General features: G+C 43.1%; 1 protein-coding gene across 1 annotated transcript in view; it reads left to right on the forward strand.

The window, feature by feature from the left end:
- Positions 1-3,738: 3,738 nt before the first annotated feature.
- The window catches only part of PPM1K (protein phosphatase, Mg2+/Mn2+ dependent 1K), a 70,651-nt gene continuing 51,255 nt past the window's right edge, over positions 3,739-23,134 (forward strand). Inside the window, exons 1-3 of the mRNA XM_085641172.1 lie at positions 3,739-3,932; positions 12,595-13,123; positions 14,675-14,775. Of these exons, the coding sequence (XP_085497298.1) occupies positions 12,678-13,123; positions 14,675-14,775 (547 nt within the window). The 5' untranslated portion in view covers positions 3,739-3,932; positions 12,595-12,677. The remainder of the gene's footprint in view (positions 3,933-12,594; positions 13,124-14,674; positions 14,776-23,134) is intronic.

Below are 23,134 nucleotides of genomic sequence, written 5' to 3' on the forward strand. Positions count from 1 at the left end.
TTTTTAACCGAAACATGGTTGAATGACACCACAAATCCTGCAATCGCCCTCGCACTGCCGGAAGGTTATAACATCATCTGTGCAAACAGACCCAATGGTAAATCTGGGGGTGGTGTTGCGTTAATTCATAAATCCAAATGGACGGTTACCCTCCCCCCTTACGACCCAATCGACTGTATTGAAGGCCTCCCCTTCAGTGTTCAAAACTCCCCATCCTCCTCCTGTTCTGGAATCCTTATTTACCGTCCCCCACATTCCAATACCTCTCACTTACTCGCTCTGGCGGACTATCTCACTCAGCTTAGCACACGATACGCTAACTTTACTGCACTAGGAGACTTCAATCTCCACGTTAATAATGAATCTTGCTTGCACAGCAGCAACTTCATTTCAACGCTAGCAATATGCAATTTAGTCCAAATAATTACCCTACCTACGCATAAAGCAGGTCACACGCTCGATCTGATCTGCTCCAACTTACCATCTATCCGGGCCACATCTCCTATCCCGGTTATATGGTCCGACCACTTCCTCATCCCTTTTGAAATCGACATTCCCTGTCATGTCAGACCCGCCATCACCCCTAAATCATCAGGCAGAAACTGGAGTCGTATCACCCCTGAATCGCTCCTGGGATATTTAAAAAACACTCTACCCCGTCCATCGTCCGATCCGGACTCACAGATTGACCATCTGGACGCATGGATTAGCCAGGCCATAGACGCCCTGGCTCCCATTAAACCCACTAAAACCTACAGGGCGGCACCCTCCGCACCATGGTACTCAGATGAGCTCCGGCAGAAAAAGGCCTCCTGTAAATCCCTCGAACGCCTCTGGAGACAAAACTACTCCTTGGACAGCAAAACCATTTATAAATCGGCCCTTAAAGAATACCGGAGAATGATCGAAAAACACAAACAAGATTTTCTAGCCTCCAGAATCAAACTTGCCAGCAATGGCGCTAGGGAAATTTTTAATATAGTAAGATCCTTTACAAACCCCAATGCGCTGACTCGTACTCAGCCCGCCTCTCTGTCGCTTTGCGACAAACTTTCACAATTTTTTGAGGATAAAATCGAAGCCATCTACTCTTCCTTCCCTATTCCTAACACAGAAGGGCGACAAAAGGAACTCGTGACTTCCCCGCTTCTGCAGCCTATCCTACTCGAATTTGCATCCATATCAGAAACAGATTCCATGGCTGAACTTATCAAATGCAAATCAGGCTCACCCAAAGACCCTTGGCCTGCCAAGCAATATAAAAATCTTGCATCCCTCCTCAACCCCCACCTCAACTCTATCTGGAATAATTCACTCAGAACGGGCTGTTTCCCTGCCAAATGGAAACATGCCTCCTTAGTCCCCATCCTTAAAAAAACCCAACTTGGATCCAGACAACCCCAGTAACTACAGGCCTATTTCTCTCCTGCCTGCTCCAGCCAAGATCCTGGAAAAACTGGTACACTCGCAGTTGTCGAATTACATTGAAACCAATGGGCTTCTCCATGACTCCCAGCACGGTTTCAGGTCGGGCCACAGCACCGAGTCGGCCCTAATTGAAATGGCTGACTCGGTGAGGTGGACGCTTGACCAAGGATCGAGGGCGGTGTTGGTGCTGCTGGATCTCTCGGCAGCATTCGACACCGTCTCTCATAAAATCCTGCTGGAAAGACTGGAGGACCTTGGGCTGGGTGGCGCTGTTCTGAAATGGCTCTCATCTTACCTTTCGGACCGCACACAGCAGGTCTTCACTCCTCCATTCACCTCTTCTGCCAGACCACTCAAATGGGGAGTCCCTCAGGGTTCTTCCCTAAGCCCGCTCCTTTTTAATGTGTATTTCACCCCCCTGGCCAAGCTGATTGCACAGACGGGGATTAAATCTACCTCCTACGCTGATGACATCCAGCTTCTTTTCACCTTTGACTCCCCCTCCGCCTCAGCTTTTGATCCACTTAAATCCTGCCTTAGGGACATTTCGAGCTGGATGGATGCTAATTCCCTCCGACTCAATGCTGGAAAAACAGAGATCCTCTTTTTCAACACACCATCCCCTCTGGACTCCAGTATATGGTGGCCAGAAGACCTGAGCCTAGCCCCCACCCCCAAAGATTCGGTGAGAAATCTCGGAGTTCGCTGGGACAATCAACTTAGCTTTAACAATCAGGTGCAAACAGTTGCATCCTCCTGCTTTGCTAAGATCCGCACCATAAAACGCCTCATTAACTTCTTGCCGGCGGACTGCCGTAAAACTGTGATCCAGGCATTGATCATTTCACACCTCGATTATGCCAATGCCCTCTACCTTGGTATCACAGCAGGCCTCTGCCATAAACTTCAGGCGGTCCAAAATGCCGCCGCCCGGCTGGTGGAGAGCATTCCTGCTAGACACCATATCACTCCACACCTCCGCAAACTCCATTGGCTGCCCATAGCCAAAAGATGTGTGTTCAAGGCCATGACATTGGCCTACCGAGCATCAAAAGGCAGTGGATCGGCACACCTGAAAAACACTCTGCGACCCTATGCCAACTCCAGGACTTTACGATCCAATACCCTCCACTTCCTGGAAACTCCCCGATTTAAACGCTCTCGGGCAGGTGGATAAACCTTTGAGGTCTGTACCACTCAGCGCTGGAACAAGCTTCCACTAGCCTTACGCACTTGTCAGTCAGAATCAGCCTTTCGTAAATCCCTGAAAACATATCTATTCTCCTCTTAAACAGTGGAATTCTGACCCCTGACCTCTATTTTTCAGAGTTCTCAGCGCCGGGACGCCCCGTTGGGGCCGCTGCGCGCTTTACAAAATACTCAAATAAATCAAATAATAATAAGCCACACCCTCCCCCTTCTGAACGTAGCATTTGGACCACTTCTTTGTCATTGACTCGACTCTGGAACACGTCCAGGGCCGGACTGGTAATTTAAAACAGCCCTGTCAAAAAGTATAAACTTAGACCCCATGTGCACCAAGTGAGTAACCCCCAGCACATTGCTCAGTAGGATTTTATGTAAGATAATTTTGGAAAAGTGAAACCAAAAGGTGCATGTTAACTGCTCAATTTTTTAATTATATTTGCCACTTTTACTGACTGCTCCGAAAGGGATTCAAATAAAGATTCCAGTACATTAGTATTTACCACAGTACCGCGAAGCGCTATTTCTACACAGCTTCTAATCATGCATGCCATGTGCCTGGTGAGAAAAAGGACCTATTTGTTGGTACAGTTATGAGATGTTTTCTTTTAATGCTTCCATTCAAGTCTTTGAAGCTCATCTAACAAGCACTGAAAATGCAACAGGTCTCGCATTTACGCGAGGAAGCTATTGGCATTGTAAATGACAATGCCTTTTATTTTATGTTTTAAAAACCAAAACATAAATAAAAGGCATTGTCATTTACAATGCCAATAGCGCAAACTCCCGTAAATGCGAGCCCTATTGCATTGCAAGTGCTTGTTTTTTATTCCCCTTATTGCAATAGCATCAGGAAGTCACGCTTGTATGGCAATAGTTGCCTTTGTCCTCTTTTAGTTTCTATACAAGAGGGTGCGACTTAACGGAGAGAAAGGCGGGTTCTGAGACTCAATTGCCAGCATCTGATTGGTGTAATCGAAAGCGAGCTGCGGTTGGACTGCAGCGGAGGCGATGGCCGGAGTGTGCATTCTGAATGGCTGAATATGACTTCCTCTGTGATTGGCTACCGTAGAACTGGACTGGACACAGTTTGTTGAATCTATTGGGTGCGGTTTCGTTGCTTGGCTGGGTGGCTCGCGCTTGCTGCGCAGTAATCTGGTAGGAAAAGAGGAGGTGTGTTTAGGAGAGCCAAGCCGGAGCCCGGAGACCAGTCAGCAGCGGGCTGCAGCGAGAGCAGCACCAACGGAGCAGGAGTTGCCGCCGCGGAGTACGCCGCTTACACAGTAACAAGGAGAGAGGTAACTACCGCACTGTCTATTTTAAACACTATGGCATTTGCTGGATTGCTGACTGTTTTGCGAGGGGTTCCTTTTTTTATCGGCATTACGGCTTTTTTTTATTTTTGGTGGGTGTGGCTCCGACACATTGACTTGTTTTAAATATTCAATAGACGATCCTTGAATCATGTATTGCTACAGCAATGCCTCACAGTTCATAAGGTGGGTTCGTCTACACCCTGGTCTTGGCGGGGGGGGGGGGGGGGACGTGGGTGACTCCCCACGACCTCGAATGGGGAGGCCCCGCTGTGCTTGAAACCCCTTGGCAAGGAGCCTGGTGACGTTACGATTCATTGTTACTGCTGCCTTCCCATTGGCCTTGGAGCGAGGCAACGCAGCGGACCAGTGCTCTTCGCGCACGTTAATTAATGCACATCTCAGAAGGGACAAGTCACCCCTCTGATTCCCTCACAAGGAGGTTTCAGGTTAATCTTTAGTACGTTGCTTATTTTTATTATACCATGCCCCCAGTATGCACGATGCATGACTCATCGGTGATACATGTTTATACATCTTCAGACACTAACTTGATGGGTGAATTTTTGCAAACAGATGCTCCGTTTTAATGCATCCAATCACCAAGGCAGTTCAGTGCGCACTTTAAGTATACCCAATCCAAGGTGAATGCATCCGTGCGTTTTCTTAGGGTGCCACATTGCAGAACAATTTATCTTAATCCATCCTTATATGCGATTGATTCCCTTCGTACACCATCTTGTCAAGATGTTAAATCCCACTGTTCTAAGGACATGACCAGGAGAAAGAGGAAGTTGACGCGGCTCTGGCTTACTTTATGAGCCTCACACCGACCGCGTTTTAATATAGCTCAGGAGGAGGGTAAGTCACCGGCATGATACAGGTATGTTGCATGCTGCAGTTCTCGGGGTATCATACCAATAAGGTGGCTTATGCTACTAATGCACTTGCGACAGTCTTGTCGTTAATCTTCAAGCGGGGGGTGATTGCGCTTCGTAGACAGATGTATATCTCGTAACTGTCGGGGTATGATATGGGTAATGTAGGTCAGATAGATGGTTCACTGGCTGCAAATATGTAATCTCTGGTTGCGGGCTAATAGATATTATCATAGCTTAGCTTAAAGGTGTTGTCTCCCTTCTCGAGCGTTGCATGAAATATGCAGGTTCCATGTATATGACCTTGTAAGTTTACTCAATTAACTCGTGCGCTTGTTTCCGAAATCCTTGTGTAACCTTCTGTTCCAAACATCTGCTCTAACGTGTAGTTGATATGTTTGATTCCCTGCCGGTTGCAACTCGATATTTCCTTCTTCATAGGCTGCTAAAGTGAGCTTCCTTGGGTTGGGTAGAAAGTAACACCTGTCGTTAAGGTCCATAAACAATTCCATTTGCACGGGGTGCTCTCAAATGGTCACTGTACGTGTAATCATGCACCGATCTATAGGCAGAGTTTAAGAGATTGAAATTATTTAATTTTTCTTATTATTCTTTGCCCAACTTGCCACAGAAAAAAGTTTTGTTGTTGTTTTTCCTGATGATTTTTTGGATCTGAGAGACCTCTACTGGAAAGCTGTAAGTAGTTTAATTTAGACGATCCAGTTTATCATTTTTCAAGTACAGCCACATTGTTTTTGTTAAAAAAAGCAAGTGAGAGAGGGCAAAATGAATCTGAGTCAGATCTGTTATTTTGTGTAATATGGGCTAGGGCAAGAGTTTGCAAATGCTTTAATGGAAGAAATGTTCCATCTCTCACAAGGATGAATGTTTGCCACATGACAGGAAGAGGGCCTGAGTTAGCATCAAGTTTATATAAAGAGCACAGAAGGTCAGTCAGCACCATGAAATTAGAATCTGAGATTTAACTTGCAATGTGGTGGTCAGTTTCTTTTATACATGTGCAGCCTTAAGTACGTCCTACGTTTGCATATTTAATAAAGCATTTGCTTAAACACAACATTATATCAAAAAGTGATACTTCCTGCAAAAACAGATAACACCTTTATGGAATGCGACTCGCTCACGTTTGTTGCGCTTCCTTACCACTGCTTGTACTATTGGTTGTCCATGGCTTGTCTCTTTGAAGCCTAGCAATGCTCTACTCCTTACATGTCTACTGCTCTACAAGGCCTGATCTCCCACCTATCCTTTGCCTCTTTGCTACTTTATCTACATATTTTCTCAGATATGTTACTCGCAATACGGACATGTAACTTGAGATTTCTGCTATGTCCAATAAAATTTCTCTGTTCTCGCGATGCTCATGTCTACTGCCCTCCCCCTCTGGTCCTGACTCTATTAGCGTTTTCTGTTCTACTAGCTTAGGCCTGTGTTTTTGCTTTAAAATGTCCATCTATACACTAATTTCTGCTAATGCTTTCATTAACATAGTAAATGATGAAAATGAATACAGCCCACTCATAACAATTGTCTGCCATTTGTGGATCATCAAAGGAATTAAAGGTCAGTTGCTTTCAGCAAAGAGGGAGGTATCGTTTCAGATAAATTCTGGTCTCGGTGAATATGAGTAGGTAAAGAAAAAGATGTGCCCAAATACCTTTGACTTTAGGCACCTGCATCCGGACAGGTCACAACTCGGACGAAAAGGATTGCTGATTGTCCTTTAGGTGAAATATTTTAAAGCTGGACTCTTGTTTGAGCAAAAAAGAGTCTCCAGTGCACTCGTGACCTTCCACTGCATGCATCTTTGTACAGTGCATGCACACTTGATGTACGGAGGAGGCCCCTCTATTTGTTTGTGTCGGTTTCACTCAATACAGTTAGTACAAATTAGTGTAACCATTCCAGAACCCGGCTTTGGGATGAGGACATGCTGTAACAGAAGTCCAGTTTATTTCTAATGTATACCAGCTCTGGGAGTGCAGGAGAGGGGCAGTGGGGAAATGCAAAATTAAGGATAGGCGTTTACAGAGGAGAGGGAGGGCCACAGTCCTGGGGATAAGCTTGCATAGAGGTTAGACAGCGATAAGGTGTTAAGATTTATAACCTAGTTTGATGTACTGTAGCAGGTTCATAAGTTAGTTTAATGCAACCTTAAATATTACATTGATGCACCATGACCGTTTAATGCATACTTGCCAATTATACTAATGCATCCTTCAGGATCTGTAACATCTTTAAGTGCTGTCCTGCATCTTAAAAAAAACTCATACTAGCAGATATATAATGCCTCTAACAGATCTTACAACCCTTTCCAGTCATTGGTGCTGCAGCTTGTACTGAGGCAGGCTAGAACATATAGGTTGTTTAGCTTGAATTGGCTTGTCATTATCCTCTCTATTTCATTGACTAGCCTTAGTTCGTAATAAGAAAGTGATATGGATCCTTCAACACTTGCTTGTGACTACTTCCTCCTGTAGCCTTTCTAACAACAATTCTCCGCACATAGTTTGTTAGAGTAAGGGACATTATGTTCAAACCAAAAAGTAATAATTGCCATTGAGCGCACTCGTGTCAGAGGGAAGGTATACAGTGGATAGGAGACCAGATGGAAAAGGACTGGATTCCCTCAGTTGTGGTTTTCCTGGGCCAGTTCTGTTGCTGCTTTTCTATTTGTATCATTCAAGCCTACTCATTATTTTGAAGCTACAGTATCGGACGTCTCCTTTTGACGCAGGTTTCCCCATGGAGATCTGAAATGCTGCAGTCATTTGAGGCTGCATATTTTTCTACTTTGTATGTCATGTTGTGGACCAAGCATAAGTTGAGCTGGTTCTTTCCTGCTGCTGGTTACCTGGCCCAGTGCCAACCACTTCATATGATTTCCTTGATTCCGCAACACTACTACTTCTAATAATGCATCACGTTTATGCATAGTTTGCAAGTGTTGAATTCTGACAATTTATGACCAGAATCTTTTCACTATCGCTTACGTCTTTGGTGTGTAAGTTAGTGGCTCATCGGACAGAGTAGTGTCTTCAATTACCCGTCCATCAGAATTAGATTTAATTGTACCAGTAGAAGTAGTTAAGTTTCTGAGGATACTCTTATTGACTGTGATCGAAGATCAGGCTGACATGACTGAAAGGCACATGCCTTGATTTTTTCTTCAACAACCCTTGACTTATTCTGCGTTTATCAGCTGTTTGTAATATTGATAGGAATCTTTATCAAGGAGTGTGCTTTTAAGACCCTTGATATGTACCATGGAAAATGTTGGGCATCTTCAAAACATATCACTAACAATAATTAGGATAGTACAATCTGTAATAAAATGCTCACCACCAGATTGTCTAAGCTGATTGAGCAACTTGGGCTCATTAACGGGAGCTCCACTGCTAACACTGATCAAGTAGCCCAGATAAAGTTTGTTAAATCTTCGGTTATATGCAAGGATTTGATTGGCATTGGTATGGAAGAAGCTTTCAGATACTTTGAAGTTTTCTGTGAGTTCCTCTGGTGTGTTTTGGATGTGAGAATCATTTAGAAGAATTGTTAAGGTACTTTATATTTAAAAAAAAAAAAAAAAAACTTGCCTTTTATTATAGGTAGAAAAGATGTCCGTTTCCTTCAGTGGTGCCTGAAAGGGAAATCTGGCAAGGTTGTATCTATCACTACTCCTCCTTGCTGGAGCTGTGGAGCCAGTGGGAGTGGCAATGAGGATTGTACATTTCAGTGAGGTGGTAAGCTATAGGACTGAGGAGCAGTGCCCTTTTTGTATGAGGTCTAATTCACCTATTCAATGAGCTTCTTATATATTAAAATTAGGGCAGATAACCATGGAACAGCATGACGAATTACCCCAATACTCTTATTTTCTTACAAAATCAAGTCTAATTTCCAGGCCTTTCTTCAACAAGACCATACACATCCTGCGGCTTGGGTGGTTGGTGAGCATTCAGACGTTTCCTTTAGTGTCTTTGGAGGCTTTCATGTCTGCACTTGGCAATTAATTGAATTGTTAAGATAGTGGAAAAGGGAACCAATTGAAGAAGCACCTATGGGCAGGGAGCATAGGTATACACTAAGGCTTTGAGTAACAAGAGACCTGCACATTGTGTGGCATCCCAGATGCAAACTGTGCACCTAGTAAATGCAGCTTGTGAGTATATTAGTATTTACTGGTTGTCTACATTGCGCCCGATTTCTCTTTGAATATTTCCAGTTGCGGGTGAAGGCCCGTTATCCCGGTTCTGGTGTGCGTAGAGAGCAGCATAGCATGGGTACTGTTTGTGCCCGTGTTGACTTGGTGAAAATTGTCCAGGTAAAAATCACTGTATGTACAGTGCACGTGCATTTTGGAATACCGACTTGGACTCAGAAGCAACTCAGTATGTGCACACCACATAGGATTGTAGTGTAGTTCCTATATCCCTGATAGGCTCTGCGCATTGAAATAATATACACTATAGTTTTGACATAGGACTGAGGTCAGTTTGTCTATCGAGTACATTACACTTAATTACTTGTGTGTGCCAGCTAACTCAGAGGTTACTAGAAACTTCTCGGCTATACAAGAAGCGATTAGTTTCTGACAACCGCATAAACATGACAACTTTGTTTCCCTTAGAGTCGGAACAATCTCAGAACCATGGAAACCATAGATAACAGTTTCACTCAGTCAGTCGTGCATGCTTCGTTTCTTCAGAGTTGCACAGAAATAGAGAGACCGGCGTTTCAATAAAAAGGGGTTTATTGAACCGTCTTATTTCTCATGCAAGAGATATGAACTGCTACAATCGTAAGACAGGATGCGAAGTACAATACGTACAGAGTTAGCAGTAAGATAAAATAATACTGCAATAGCAGGTTTGTAGCTATGACATATATTCATAAAATACATACATAAATAACACCGGCTAAAATGTGAATACTCATCTGATGCTTCTAAATAGTTCTACCCCAGTGTACCTAACCTAAGTGTAGTACGAGGTAAGAAGTAGGTGCTGTTTTCTACAGTATAGCTAGCTATAGTTTTAGTTTTGCCAAGAGTTGGCAAACGTTTCTCTAAGTTCCGGTCTGCTCCATACCTTAGAATGTGTGAGGTTGGAATCTCTTTCCGGGACTTGATATCTAACACCCCACAAGGGGAGTCAGAAACACTGGAGCTGGATTCTCTGCGAGGCGGATGACAGTCTGGTAAGTGCATCAGATGGGAACTCTCTCCTTCCGAACTAGCTGTGGCGAACCGCAAGTAGGCAGTCGAACTGGACCGTACCGGAACCGTGGTTTGCCAGGGCAAGTGCAGGTATATTTATACCTTTTTAGGTGTTTAGGAATGCCTGTATTGATGTAAACATCGGACTGTCATGAATGAACCCCTAAGGAATAGGTTTTCATGCATAATAAGGAGTTCTTGGAGAAATCAATATCCAAGCAAGGGAAATTCCTAAAGGCTTAAGAGTCTGGTTTTCCAAGAACTCGTTATGTTATCTGGTGTTTTATTGAGCGCTCAGCTACTCAAGCAGAGTGTCCCGGCGCTGTGTACTGCTGGGGAACCCATCCTGGCTTTCCCTGTGAGATGGTCCCTAACTGGGCATCTCCAAGGTGAAGACCAAGCATCCCCGGCGCTGATGGGGCCGTTAGTGGAGATTAAGCAAGCTATTGCCCAGAGTTGCTGAGTGTGATCCATGATTAGAGTAGGCACCGAGGCGAGAATTATCGAGTCCGCTGACCGTAGCCCAAGACCCTGCCGCATCGGGAATCGAACCCTGGTCCCTGACCGACCTCTGCTTCCGGGTCTGCCGCCTCTAACCAGTGAGCCACACCACTCCTCGTTGTGACGTGGATTGACGGATGTAGGAGACCATGCTTGTATTTGGTTAGCATGGACAATGCCTAAATAAGGGCTGGATTTTCTATGCCTAAATAAGGGCAATATGAATGGTACCTATATAAGGGCATAAATCGGGAAACCTATATACGGAATCTAAATCTACACACAACAGGATCGAGCCTTGACCTTTAAGAGGTTGTGGCAGCAAAAACATATATGAAATGCCATGATACCCAGACTACATCTGCAGTTAACAAATGTCCTTTAAAGACAAAGGGGAGGTAATTAGGAAACTAGGGTTTTTTTATATTAAGGTCCAGCATACGTACCCGAGCAATTAAGTATAAACACAAAGTATGCAGTTCCTAACTAAAAAGGTAAAACAAAGACAAATTCCAACTGTAATAAGAAATACCAGTGAACGACAGGAGAGTGATCTCCTCTTTTTGGAATAAGGCCCTCACACACCTGACAAGAAGGTGTCTTGCTTCATCATCGGGCCTGCTCCTACTCGGGCCGGCGCTGCAATGCCCGATCAGGCGCCCGTGATGGGGCCTACTTATCGGAGATCTTTTTTCCGAAGCCGTAGGGTAAGATGTAAGTGAGGGTCTTAGTGTAGGTGAATGAGTGAGTATGTGGAGTGATTTAAAATAGGGAAATAAATCCAATCAAAACTATTTTAATGTACATGGTTCTTCCCCTAATTAAAAAATATGAAAAAATCGCGTATGTACACACAATGTTGTGTTTTTATACGCTAGTTTTTGTGGTCAACATGTTTCATGCCTATATTATCAAGTAGATGGCAATTCTTCAGGACCTAAACAGTAATACTACCTACACACATTTTTTGGTGGTGGACACAAAACACATGAGTGAGAAGTGACCACCCTTACAGCACCCTAAAAAAAAGTGTGAGGGTACCTCTGGTATATTCAGATTAAATGTAACCTGTGGAAATAATAAAAAAACAGTTAAAACAGTCAGGGTTAAAAACCATTATACCTCTTTACACAAACCAATATGATTGAATTCACAAGTGGTGGTGCATCACACGCGTGTACAAAGCTCGTGGGCTGTGACATGCTAGATGCAACAAACATCAATGTATTTGGTGATGTTCAGGTGATGATGAAGGGAAGCAAAAATAATCACAATGAGGTTGAAAGAAGACGAGCAGAGACTCACGTAGTCTTAGGTGTATTAAAACATGAGGGAAGTCCTTACCCTTTTCTCTAATGATCCGGGCCATGTCGGTACCGGTCGCCGCGGACACTGAGTTCTAGTGCCCTGATTTAATAAAAGCATGTAAGTAAAATTCACACAGCAGAGAAGGGAGCACAAATATACAGTCATCCCCCTTAAGGTTAAGGGATCTGACCGAAAGCAGTCTCATGGGTTGAGATAGAGTAAAAGCAGGAGTAAATTAAAGCGCTTAGTGTGCTCACAAATGTCCTTTCTCTTGCCCATTACTTCTACAATTTACTTGAAGGAAATGCCATAGAAGCATGCAGAGGGGAGCATATGTTGCTTATGGTATTTATAGGTCCTTCTTATTACTAGCCATATCTGAAAATTGATTTGGAAGCAGAAGTTAATTAAAATCTTGGGGATGAGTGCAAAGCAATGGCAACCATTCTATTCAAAGGCACTGGAGTGGAAGAGGTGGTGGGCAGAATAGACCAATGCGGTCTCGTCTAAGTCAAATAGGGATGCAAATCCTTCAACTTTTCATATTGGTTTCACTTAAATGTATTGTTCTGAGGGGGGGAAAAACTACAGTTAGGCGGTCTTTTGTTTTTTTTTATATGTTAAAGGCATATGATGTTGCTTGTCGTGTCTTTAAAAAAAAAAAAAAATGTTTTAACCTAGATACCTGTTCAAATAATATATATTTCTTTTTTCTTTTCAGTGTTTTACCAGTGCTTTTGAAGACTTTTTTTTTTAACAGAACGTCAAGCCTTCCTTCGTTGTTGCTGTCGGTGGAGTCTAGTAATGTCAACAGTTGCATTAGCACATCTGGTCAGAAATGGAGGGTCACAGGTGAGGAGAGGAGCACTGCTGACTTCCCGCTTGCTGCAAGACGAAAAACGTGCCGTTCCCGCTTGTCAGAGCTCCACCACCGAGCGCAGACCATTCTCTTCCCGCTTTGACCCAGACGGCAGCGGCCGCCCGGCCACTTGGGATTCGTTTGGCATCTGGGATAACCGCATAGATGAGCCCATTCTGCTACCATCAAGTATAAAGTATGGGAAGCTTATTCCACATATCAGCATGTCCAAGGTGGGATGCGCCACAGAGCTCGGAAAACGCAAAGAAAATGAGGACCGCTTTAATTATGGCCAGCTCTCTGAAGATGTGTTGTACTTTGCTGTTTTTGATGGGCATGGGGGCGCAGCAGCTGCTGATTTCTGTGACAAATACATGAAGGAATACATTGGGTAAGGCTTTTTTTTTATTTTTTATTGAGCAGAGCATTTGGTTCTTACAATATATAGATATTAAGAATCATAAGAAAACAGTTAATACAGAAACTGAAGCGACAGCCTCTCAATACACAATAAGGAGCAGCTAATCCTATACTCATTCACAAGTTAACAATGTGCAATTTTATCTTAAAGAGCAGCAGTATTGAAAAAAGTTTCTCGTGCATCTAAAGTGCAATGCCTATAAAGTGCTAGTGCCTTCTTATCGTCAAAAAGCCGTCATAACTACAGCATTTTATTAAAAAGAAGAAACTATGACTATAACGACTGATAACATCGTAGGGTAATAAAACAGAATACAGAATGCATCATTCTATAAAGTCCAATGACTAACAAAGTATTAGTGCTTCTAAAGTGCCATGAAGAAAGTCCTAATGCCTTATAGTAAAAGCTGCTACATCCATTTACCAACCGAGTGTTAAGATCCCTCTTTAAGCTTTTCTAATTCACTAAAAAACTTCAATTTTTTTATAAATTTCCTAGTGGCCTCCACTCGTCTAGCGTAAGCTTCTTCGATTTTACGGGTTATTTTCATTTTATTGAACCATTTCAAGTGAGAGGGAGCTTCACTAGATTTCCAATTTTGCAGAATTGGAGAGCGAGCTACCATACAAGAAATAAATACAAAGGCTTTATCGGCCTCGGATAGGATCGTTCCTTCTCTGCAAAATCCAAACATGGCTGCCTCAGCCTCGAACAAGACATTCTTTCCAATTGCTTGCCTAATATAAAAAAAGACTGCGTCCCAAAAAAGCCTCGGCCGTGGCTTGGCGGAGGCGTGGAACTCAGTCATAGCCTCGTTCCCAGCAATCTTCAAATCTCAAGTAGAAATTTGCATGAAATAGTCCGTGGTTACAATTCACTTTTCCACATTGGGTAAGACTTGTAAAAGAAAAGCTAACCACAATCACTTTGTACTCATTTCATCTCAGATGAGCAAACAAAACAGTAATGAGAAGCAAAAAAAAAAAGTCAAGGGAATTGGTGGCCACATCAAGGAACTGACAAGTCTTGTAAACTTGTAAGACTTGTAAAATAATACTGGGTTTCACAAATCCTGAGTCCGTTCCTTGATGTGGCCACCTATTCCCTTGACTTCTTTTTGTTGTTGTTATTACTGTTTTGTATCCACAGCGTGATTATCCATTACGAGTGGACGGGGTGAGACTTTGAGGGTTTTCTGGAGCAAACCCACCCCACAGTGGCACTTGAAGGACATGAGTGACCGAAGACATTGCTGATAGCCAATTATAAAGTGGGTCACCAACACTTCCCACTGAAATTGAAGCCCCATTTTGAGCATGATGTTCTGAAATAATTTCAGGCCCTCGCCCTACATCGATTGGAAGGCTTCTGTGTTAATATTTACATGTATTGAAGCTCATTTTACTAGTGCCTGCTGTTTGCGATGTTGTCAACAAAGGTGTAAAAGTTGTATTGCACTAATGTAACAACCCCCCCCCCCCCCCCCCCCCCACCGCTTTTCACCGCTTTTTTCTTTTCCAGAAAGCTTCTGGCACAAGAGAAAAACTTGGAAAAGGTGTTGATGAAATCTTTTGTGGAAATAGATAAAGCGTTTGCCAGACACATTCGCACAACAGTCGACGGTAGGTAGAATGACTGCATTCTGGCAGAATGTTATAGTTCTTACTTGGAGGTTTAAATTGTAGTAAATGTGTTAGCTGGGGTGTAAGATATCAAAACCTGCAAGTCGGCCATTTGTTCATGTAATGCAACTTGTTATTCCCTTTCCATAGAGAATTGCAATTTCTAGCCATTCCGTTAACTGCCTTTTGTGTTGTCAGGAGTGATATTTATTTTGTGCTATCTTTTGTAAAATTAAAATGTTATATAGCTGGGCCTCATAATAGTCTAGGGTGTGTCTGTTCTTGTTAGGCAGTATTGTGGTCCAGTAGGTAATGTTACTGTTTCTGTCATTACCGCTTATAAATCTCTGTTTTGAACACATTACATCAAAATGTATGTTGTCTTTAGTTCAGCTATGATCAACTCGATCATAGTTTTTACCAGCTCTGACACACTTTTTCACTAGCCCCTTAAAATACATAGGTCTCTCTTTTAGACCATAGTCTTGAGCTAGTGGCTTTATGGGGCTTCTTTCGAGGCATGAGAGGATTCATCCAGTAAACCTCACTTCTTACCCATTCCAGATTATTACGTACTGTGCTAATGCATCTGCTGCTAATTAGGATGGATATAATCTTGAACAAAATCTTCTGCCCCCTTTTCATTAAAATATAATGATGCTGTCACATCTTTGCCATGTGAAACAAATGCTGCTTTTCCTATGCATTCAACTCGCACTGCGTGGACTACCCCAAGACTTGCACTTGTCTACACAGTCATGTAGAAACCTAGTGGCTACATTTGTACAAAAGATTTGCAGACATACCTCCAGTTTACTATGGCGTTTTAGAAAAAAGACTGCACTTTACATTGTTTAATCAATTTATATATATTTTTTCAGTTTTACTGAAGGCCTTTCTCAGTCTGTGGTCTTATTGGCCACTAGACACTTTCCCTTGTTACTGCTTCACCTTCCTTACAGGAAGGTTTGATTGTTTCGTCTCTTGTGTACAAGCGAGGGTGTCTGTTCTGAAGCTTGCCTTACTCCTTATGTAGACATTTTACATTTTGCAGCGGGGATTTTCCTTCCCTACCCAAAAGGAAACATTAAGCCTCTCTAAAGTTCATGTTACTGAACACTTTTGATGGCAGTGCTGCATCGTTTACCTGATGGAAAAATCGAATCTTTCATTATGATGCTCCACTTTTAGCATCATACTTTGATGCTGGCTGTTTAACACCATCCGTAGAACACATTGTTAAAATCCTATATGGCTAGCACGTTTGAACCGAGATTTGGTTTCTGTTCGGTAAACGGTCGCCGTAATGTGGTAAATTTGGCTGTCAAAAGCAGGTCATTCATAACGTGTTCATTTGAGTAGATCTGCTAAGCTGACCCTTGAAATGCACCTGTGGGGCCCTATGTATACTGACATCCTGTTGGCTCCAAGCATGCATGCCTCAAGAGCTCTTACCATCACTCTAGGAATGTACTGCAGTAAATGCGATCACAACTTCTTTCCAAGACCGCTGAGAGAACTTGAAAGTAAAATAAAAAGCCCAGCACAGTGACCTACCCTACCCTGACCTGCCTTCCACTTGTTAGGCAGCATTTTGATTTATTTTTAGGGGGAACAGGAGTGCCAAGAGATAAGCATAGGTAAATCCAAACACGCTTTCCAAATATGATTGCCAGTAAGATCCACGGATTACATTTCTTTTTTTTTTTTTTTCTTGAGAGCTTGCTAGCAAGTATGAAATTGCTACAGCAATGTTATCTGACAGATGCATCTGCAAGAGGCAATCTGTTTCTCCAGTATTGGAGTATTTTTTTTATTTATTTATAGCATTTGTAGAGCGCTCTGCAACCCTACGGGCATCCTGGCGCTAGGTACATACAGCTGAGGACCTGTTGAGCAGAAGGAAGCTGTGGACAGATACTGATCAGTTAGGTTTTTGGGCATTTTGAGCAGAAATTTTGGGAAGATTTTTATGGGAAGATTTTTTTGGGAAGAGCCATGTCTTCACCTTTTTTCGAAAGGCCAACAGTTCATTTGTTTTTCTGATGTCAGTGGGGAGATTATTCCACAGGTGCGCTGCGGCAATACTGAAGGCTCTTCCCCCACACGTCGCTTTCTTGATTCTGGGAATACTGATGAGATTTAGGGAAGAGGATCGGAGAGGCCGGGTCGGCTCCTACCAATTGAACTTTTTTTGAAGTGGTCGAGGGCCTAGCCCATGGACTGCCTTAAAGACAGTACATAAGGATTTAAAACGGATCCTCTGATGTATGGGCAACCAATGAAGGTCGGCCAGGGCGGAAGTAGTGGAAGATCCTCGTTCCCAAGAGAGTGCCAGTTTGGCTGCAGCCGCTTGGATACTTTGAAGTCTGGAAATAAGATAGGCAGGGGATTCCAGCAGAAGAGCATTGCAGTAATCCAAACGGCTGAGGATGGTACTCCTAACTATGTTGGCTCTAGTCTGTGGGGGCAAGAGAGGTAGCAGTTTTCTTAGTCCACGCAGCAAGGCAAGACAGCAGCTAACCTGCTTATTGACGTTAGTCTCAAGGCTCAGAGTATTACTAATAATGACTCCGAGATTCCTTGCTGAGTTCACGGGGATAGGCGAGTCTCCTAGCAGCTGAGGCCAGAAATCTGTAGGTAGGTTTGTAGGGATTCTTCCTACTGCACAATGCAGTATTTCAGTTTTATCACTGTTAAATTGTAGTGAATTCTGGTTCAGCCAGAGTGACATTTGCAGCATGCAGGTATGGAAAGTCTCCAGTGAATTTGCCTGGGCTCCATCAAGAGAGATCGTCAACTGGGTGTCATCAGCGTAATTTATTACGCTGATGCCATGACTTTTTATGATCCTCAACAGGGGTTGCATATAAATGTTAAACAGTATGGGGCTGATAGCAGACCCCTGTGGGACCCCATGCGGAACTTTAGTGAATTCTGATTGATATGGCGGGATAGCTACTGCCTGCCATCTATCCGTCAGGTAGGATCGGAACCAGTCAAGCACGATTCCTCCAACTCCGATGTTCTTCAGTCTTTTTAACAGGATGACATGGTTCACCGTATCAAAAGCGGCGGACAGGTCCAGCAGAATGAGAATTGCTGATTCGCCCCTGTCCGCCCTCATGCGTAGGTCATCCATGACTGTCAGCAAGGCTGACTCAGTTCCATGAGCTGGTCTGAAACCAAATTGCTCCTCTTCCAAGATGACATTAGTTTCCAGGAAGAGGGCTAGAGATCTGCTGACCCAGCGCTCTATGATCTTTATCGGGTATGGTAAGAGGGATATGGGTCGGTAGTTCTTTTGGCTGTTAGGGTCCAGATTTGGCTTCTTTAATAACGGAGTCACAACCGCCAATTTCCAGTTTCTTGGTACGGAGCCTGTGAGGAGGGATTGATTACAGAGCTGATGCAAAACTGGGAAAATATCAGCCTCAAAATTCTTGGCCATTTTATGGGGAAGAGGGTCTAAAGGGGATCCTGATGACGTGTTGAGGGCTGTTCTGAGAAATTCCTGTTTAGAAGGGATCACAAAATTTTCCAAGCTAGCGTTTGGAGAGAAGCTCCTGGTAGATTCCACCAATTCACCTCTATTTGCTTGGTTGCTATTGTCCTGCGATGTAAAGGTGGGCTTACTATTCATTCCTTCGATTATTTTATTGATTTTTTTTTTCTTGAAAGAATACTGCAAGGCCGTCACAAAGTTCTTGTGAGGGCTTGATTTGGCTGTCAGCACAAGCAGGATGAGAGAGCTCTCTAATAATCTTGAAGGTGTCGCGGGACTTATTAGGACTTTTGATAATAAGATCTGCGAAATGGTTAGTTTTAGCTATAGTAATTTCCTTCTTGTATTGTAGAATAGTGAGCCTCCATCGTTCTTTCTCTTGATCTGAATAGTTTTTCCTCCAGAGCTTCTCTGCCTTTTTGCAGATGTTTTTCAAATCCTTCAGTTTGTCCGTATACCAGGGAGAGAGGGTTTACCCCTTCTCTTGATTATTTTCAGCGGTATGATATCGTCCAGTTTCTTAGTTATCTCATTGCAAAATGAGAGATAGTTTGTCGTAACATCGTTCTCAGAGTTGAACGAGGTTCCGATGTGACGAAAGTCGGGCTTACCTTCCTCTTCCCTTTTCAACAGGTTCTTCCAATTCCGGCCAAGAAATGTTCTGGTCTGTGTCCTTACGGGCCCTGTATATACCAGGATATGTATATTAAAAGTGAGTAGGTGGTGATCTGACCACCCTACTGGAAGAATAGTGTCCATGGTCATTAGATCTTCTGCCGCGAATATTAAATCCAATATGTTTCCCTGTATATGTGTGGGGGTAGTTATCCACTGTTTCAACCCTAGAATTTGGCAGGATTGGGTGATGTTATTCAAGGCTGTGCGTAATTGGTCGCTGTCCCATAAATTAAAATCGCCCAAAATCAGCATCCTGCTGTGGGTGATGGAAATATTGTTTATGGCAGTGATCAATTCCTGCTGTTGTGAGGCATTAAAATGCCCCGGTGTTCTATAGCAGATGAGAGCTGTAAGGCATTGTTCGGCATCATGTTTTATGCGAATCCCAAGGATTTCAACGCTAAAGGTGGCGTCGATATCCAAAGTTGAAATGTTTAACTCCTCCTTAAAAATGATCCCCAAGCCTCCTCCTCGTCCAGTATTTCTGGGTTTGTGAATGATCTTATATCCTACTGGACATGCTAAGCCTAACTCTAATTCTGATCCCGCAGCCATCCATGTCTCAGTTAAGAAGAGAATGTCTAGTTTATTGGACTCGATTAACAGCTGTATTTCCAAAGCATGTTTCGGGAGGGACCTGACGTTTAATAGTCCGCAGAATAGTTTTGGTTTTTCCTTGGTGCTAGGCTTATATCCCACATGGGTTGATAGGGGACCGGTCTTGTCAAGGATAAAAACGGGTTGCAGAGGAGATTTAAGGGGAAGAGGATTAATATTTGGTAGCCATCCTTGACAATTGATGCATACATTGTTGTCTTTATGTATTATGTTAGGCGGTAAACGTGGGCATTCGGCTATCTCTGCCCGGGGGTTCAGTAGCATGAGCGTTTCCCTACTGTATTTGAACACCTTAGGGGACAGAGTAGAACATGCAAGGGGGGGGTGCCCTGGGCCCGGCCTCGGCGCGGACGAGCGCAGACGAGCTTGCCTTAAGCGCGCCTACGGCGCGCAATCGTCGCGTCCGCTGCGCTTCCGGTGGAGACACATGCTTTATGGTAGTGACGGGGTGAGTACAAGAGGGCGTGGCTGTAGTCGTGGGCGTGCCTCTGGCGAACTGGCCAATCACGCTACTGCAGCTGGGAATCCCTACCCACGTCAGCTGCGTTAGGTCTGCTGAGCGAGGGAGATCGGACAGAAACGCCGGATAAAACAACAAAACAACAATAGTGGCAGTACAGAATTAAAAAGTTATCTGTTCCCTACTCCCGGCTGTGCCTCAGGAGTTTCAGCTCTAAAACGCAGCGCTCGAGGTCAGCGTGCGTTATATTACAAAGGGGGCGTGGCTGTAGTCGTGGGCGTGCCTCTGGTGAACCGGCCAATCACGCTACTGCAGCTGGGAATCCCTACCCACGTCAGCTGCGTTAGGTCTGCTGAGCGAGGGAGATGGGACAGAAACGCCGGATAAAACAACAAAACAACAATAGTGGCAGTACAGAATTAAAAAGTTATCTGTTCCCTACTCCCGGCTGTGCCTCAGGAGTTTCAGCTCTAACGAAATAGTACGTATAACTATTTCGGAGTTTTGGACCCTTCCCAGCAGAAACCATTTGCACGCCTACATTTCACCATGGTGCTCATAAATAAAGAATTTAAATCTAATTCAGAACTCGCAGTAAGATTGGCTTTGGCCATGCAACGTAGTTTTAACCTCTCACCAGTGCTGGCAAAATTGCATTGATGGCTATTTAGGGGAAAGGGTCTCGTTAAAATTACTTTGCTTGGTACATAAAGTGGTCTATCGACGAAATCCTTCACCTCTTAGATCTATCTTCAAGTTATGCTGTCGTTCACGTGCTCCAAGTTTAGCCTTCCAACTGAATCCTACAGTTTGGAAAGTGAAACACCACAATTTGTGTAGAGACTTTTCAAGAATTGCAGCTCGAAAATGGAACATGCATACTTAAATGAGAATCAGCCTATTTGAGACTCAGGAGGTATTTGAAGACCTGTCTTTTTCCATGGGCCTTGTCAGGAGTAATGACATATAGTAGAAATGAACATATTTATGACTTGTTTCAGTGTCCGAATACCACACTGAGGTGACCGATGCTCTTTATGTAAAGTGTCATCTGCGACCACCAATGACAGATCGTGGTCCAGGGCATGCAAATGTTTGTTGCATTGCTGATGCAACAGACATCTACAGAAAATCTCCAAACTACATGGGTTTTCACAATTGTAGATGTAGAGTAGGAGCAGTAAATAGGAGTTCCGAGTCTGATATGGCAATATTAGGAATACCCAAAAAGCCAAATATTTATAGGTGTTCACAAATGTTTCCGAGTCAGGCACTGTAAATGTAGCTCCTAAAAAGGTGGAAACATTTTTCAGATATTTTCAGGGGAGACTTTAAGGATTTTGATGTATAAAAAGGAGGGTGTTGGTGCAAATGCATACCTGATTCCTGCCCCTACCAACTTGGCACTTGTCTATCTACAGGCAATATGCAGGATTACATCGGGGGGAAATTTTAGTTGGCTTGAAAGGCTGCGATTTCCCAGCATACTCCTTGTGAATCTTAAAATTGAACAAATCAAAAAAAGTTCCATACAGAAGCATACATTTTGTATACATGTTAATTTTTTGAGAATATTCTCCTTCGTTCCATTCAGAATGTTCCCATGATGAGAAATATATTTGTATGATTGTGAACATATGGAACATGCACCTACTGGAGAATCGTTGTTGCAGGTAAGCAGCTTTTCCTCTCCCTTCTGCCCCACACTGGTAAACGAATGTTGGATAGGTAACTTGTTTTTCTCGATCATAGGATCTTCTTTAATAGTTGTAAACAATGACAAGTCCCATCCATATGTGGGATTAAGAACACTTTTTAAGCCAAGTGAAAGAAGCTCTCAATATAGAGCTTTCCATTTGATTTTCTTGTAAAAAATATTTTTTAGTAACCGGCTGTAGATCTATATGCTATTTGAGGTTTGTTTTCACAACATGTTTTATACTAGTGAAGAATATTTCACAACATAATTTAATATTCAAAAATGGAATCACTTACCAGTTCTTCTCTGAGAGAATTCCTACCATGCACCTGCCAGGGTGTGGTCTATAGGTGAACTTTACATATTATAGCAGGTTCAGACCAATCTCGAGAGGCTGACTTCCCCTTACCAGGCTCCATTTAAGTTAAAATAACTTTTGCCACTTTGTTCGTATGAACGTCTTCATGGCAAACTTTTAAGTGACTGTGTGCATCCCCTGAGACCTGATTTTCAAGGCTTTAGGCAGTGCACACATTTGTTCTGGGTTTTCAGAATATTTGTTGAAGGTTGACAGATGGCTTTTTTTCTTTTTTGATATTGTTGTAGTTTGAGTTCTTATTCCCTGTGCCCTATGATGTCAGTCATATTGTCAGTTCAGATGTGTTAACAGACCTAAATACATCTAATGAGGGCATAAGTGCAAGGTTGACAGCAACTAGCAAGTATGTTTGAGTTGTACACTCTGCAGTGGTTTTTCATTGACCAGTAAAGGATTAAAATAGCTTTACTATGATGTATACTATTTTTACATTCTGCAGATAGTGAACTTTATGACTTGCAGAAATTAAAGGGCTCATAGTTTTTTTTTACTATTAAAGACACCATACAGAAGAACAAACATTTTGTTCATGGCTGCAGTCACGGCAGCAAATCTCTCTAGGCTGAGACGTATACCTGTTTAAATATTCTTGCCACTGTGGTATGATCGATAACCGCTTGGCCATGTCCTTAAAAAGGAATGATCTTGTTGCTTATTATTTTAGAGTGTTAATGAAGATCCCATAACAGAAAAGGAAGTTATTTAACATGCAACACTAATTTCTATCATGGGTATCTGCATTAATTTCATAAACTACAATTCCTACTCTGCTCGGACCACAGGAATGAAGGATATGTGGAGGTTTAGGCCCTGTTTACGTTGGTGAAGAATAAAAATGAATTGATGAGCTAAGTGCCCTGGATGCTGGGATTGTATTGGAATGTTCATGGCCAGGCAACAGTTATGATATCAGTTGTGGTTCAACTAAGTGGGCAGGAAAGGAAGACTTAAGTCCTAATTTTTTAACTCTACTCGGGAAGAGCCAAGCAGGCTCCCCTTGTGTTGGCAAACAAGCGTTGC

This window comes from Triturus cristatus, chromosome 2_2 (genome assembly GCF_964204655.1).
Source record: "Triturus cristatus chromosome 2_2, aTriCri1.1, whole genome shotgun sequence".
In the NCBI taxonomy this organism is placed as follows: Eukaryota; Metazoa; Chordata; class Amphibia; order Caudata; family Salamandridae; genus Triturus; species Triturus cristatus.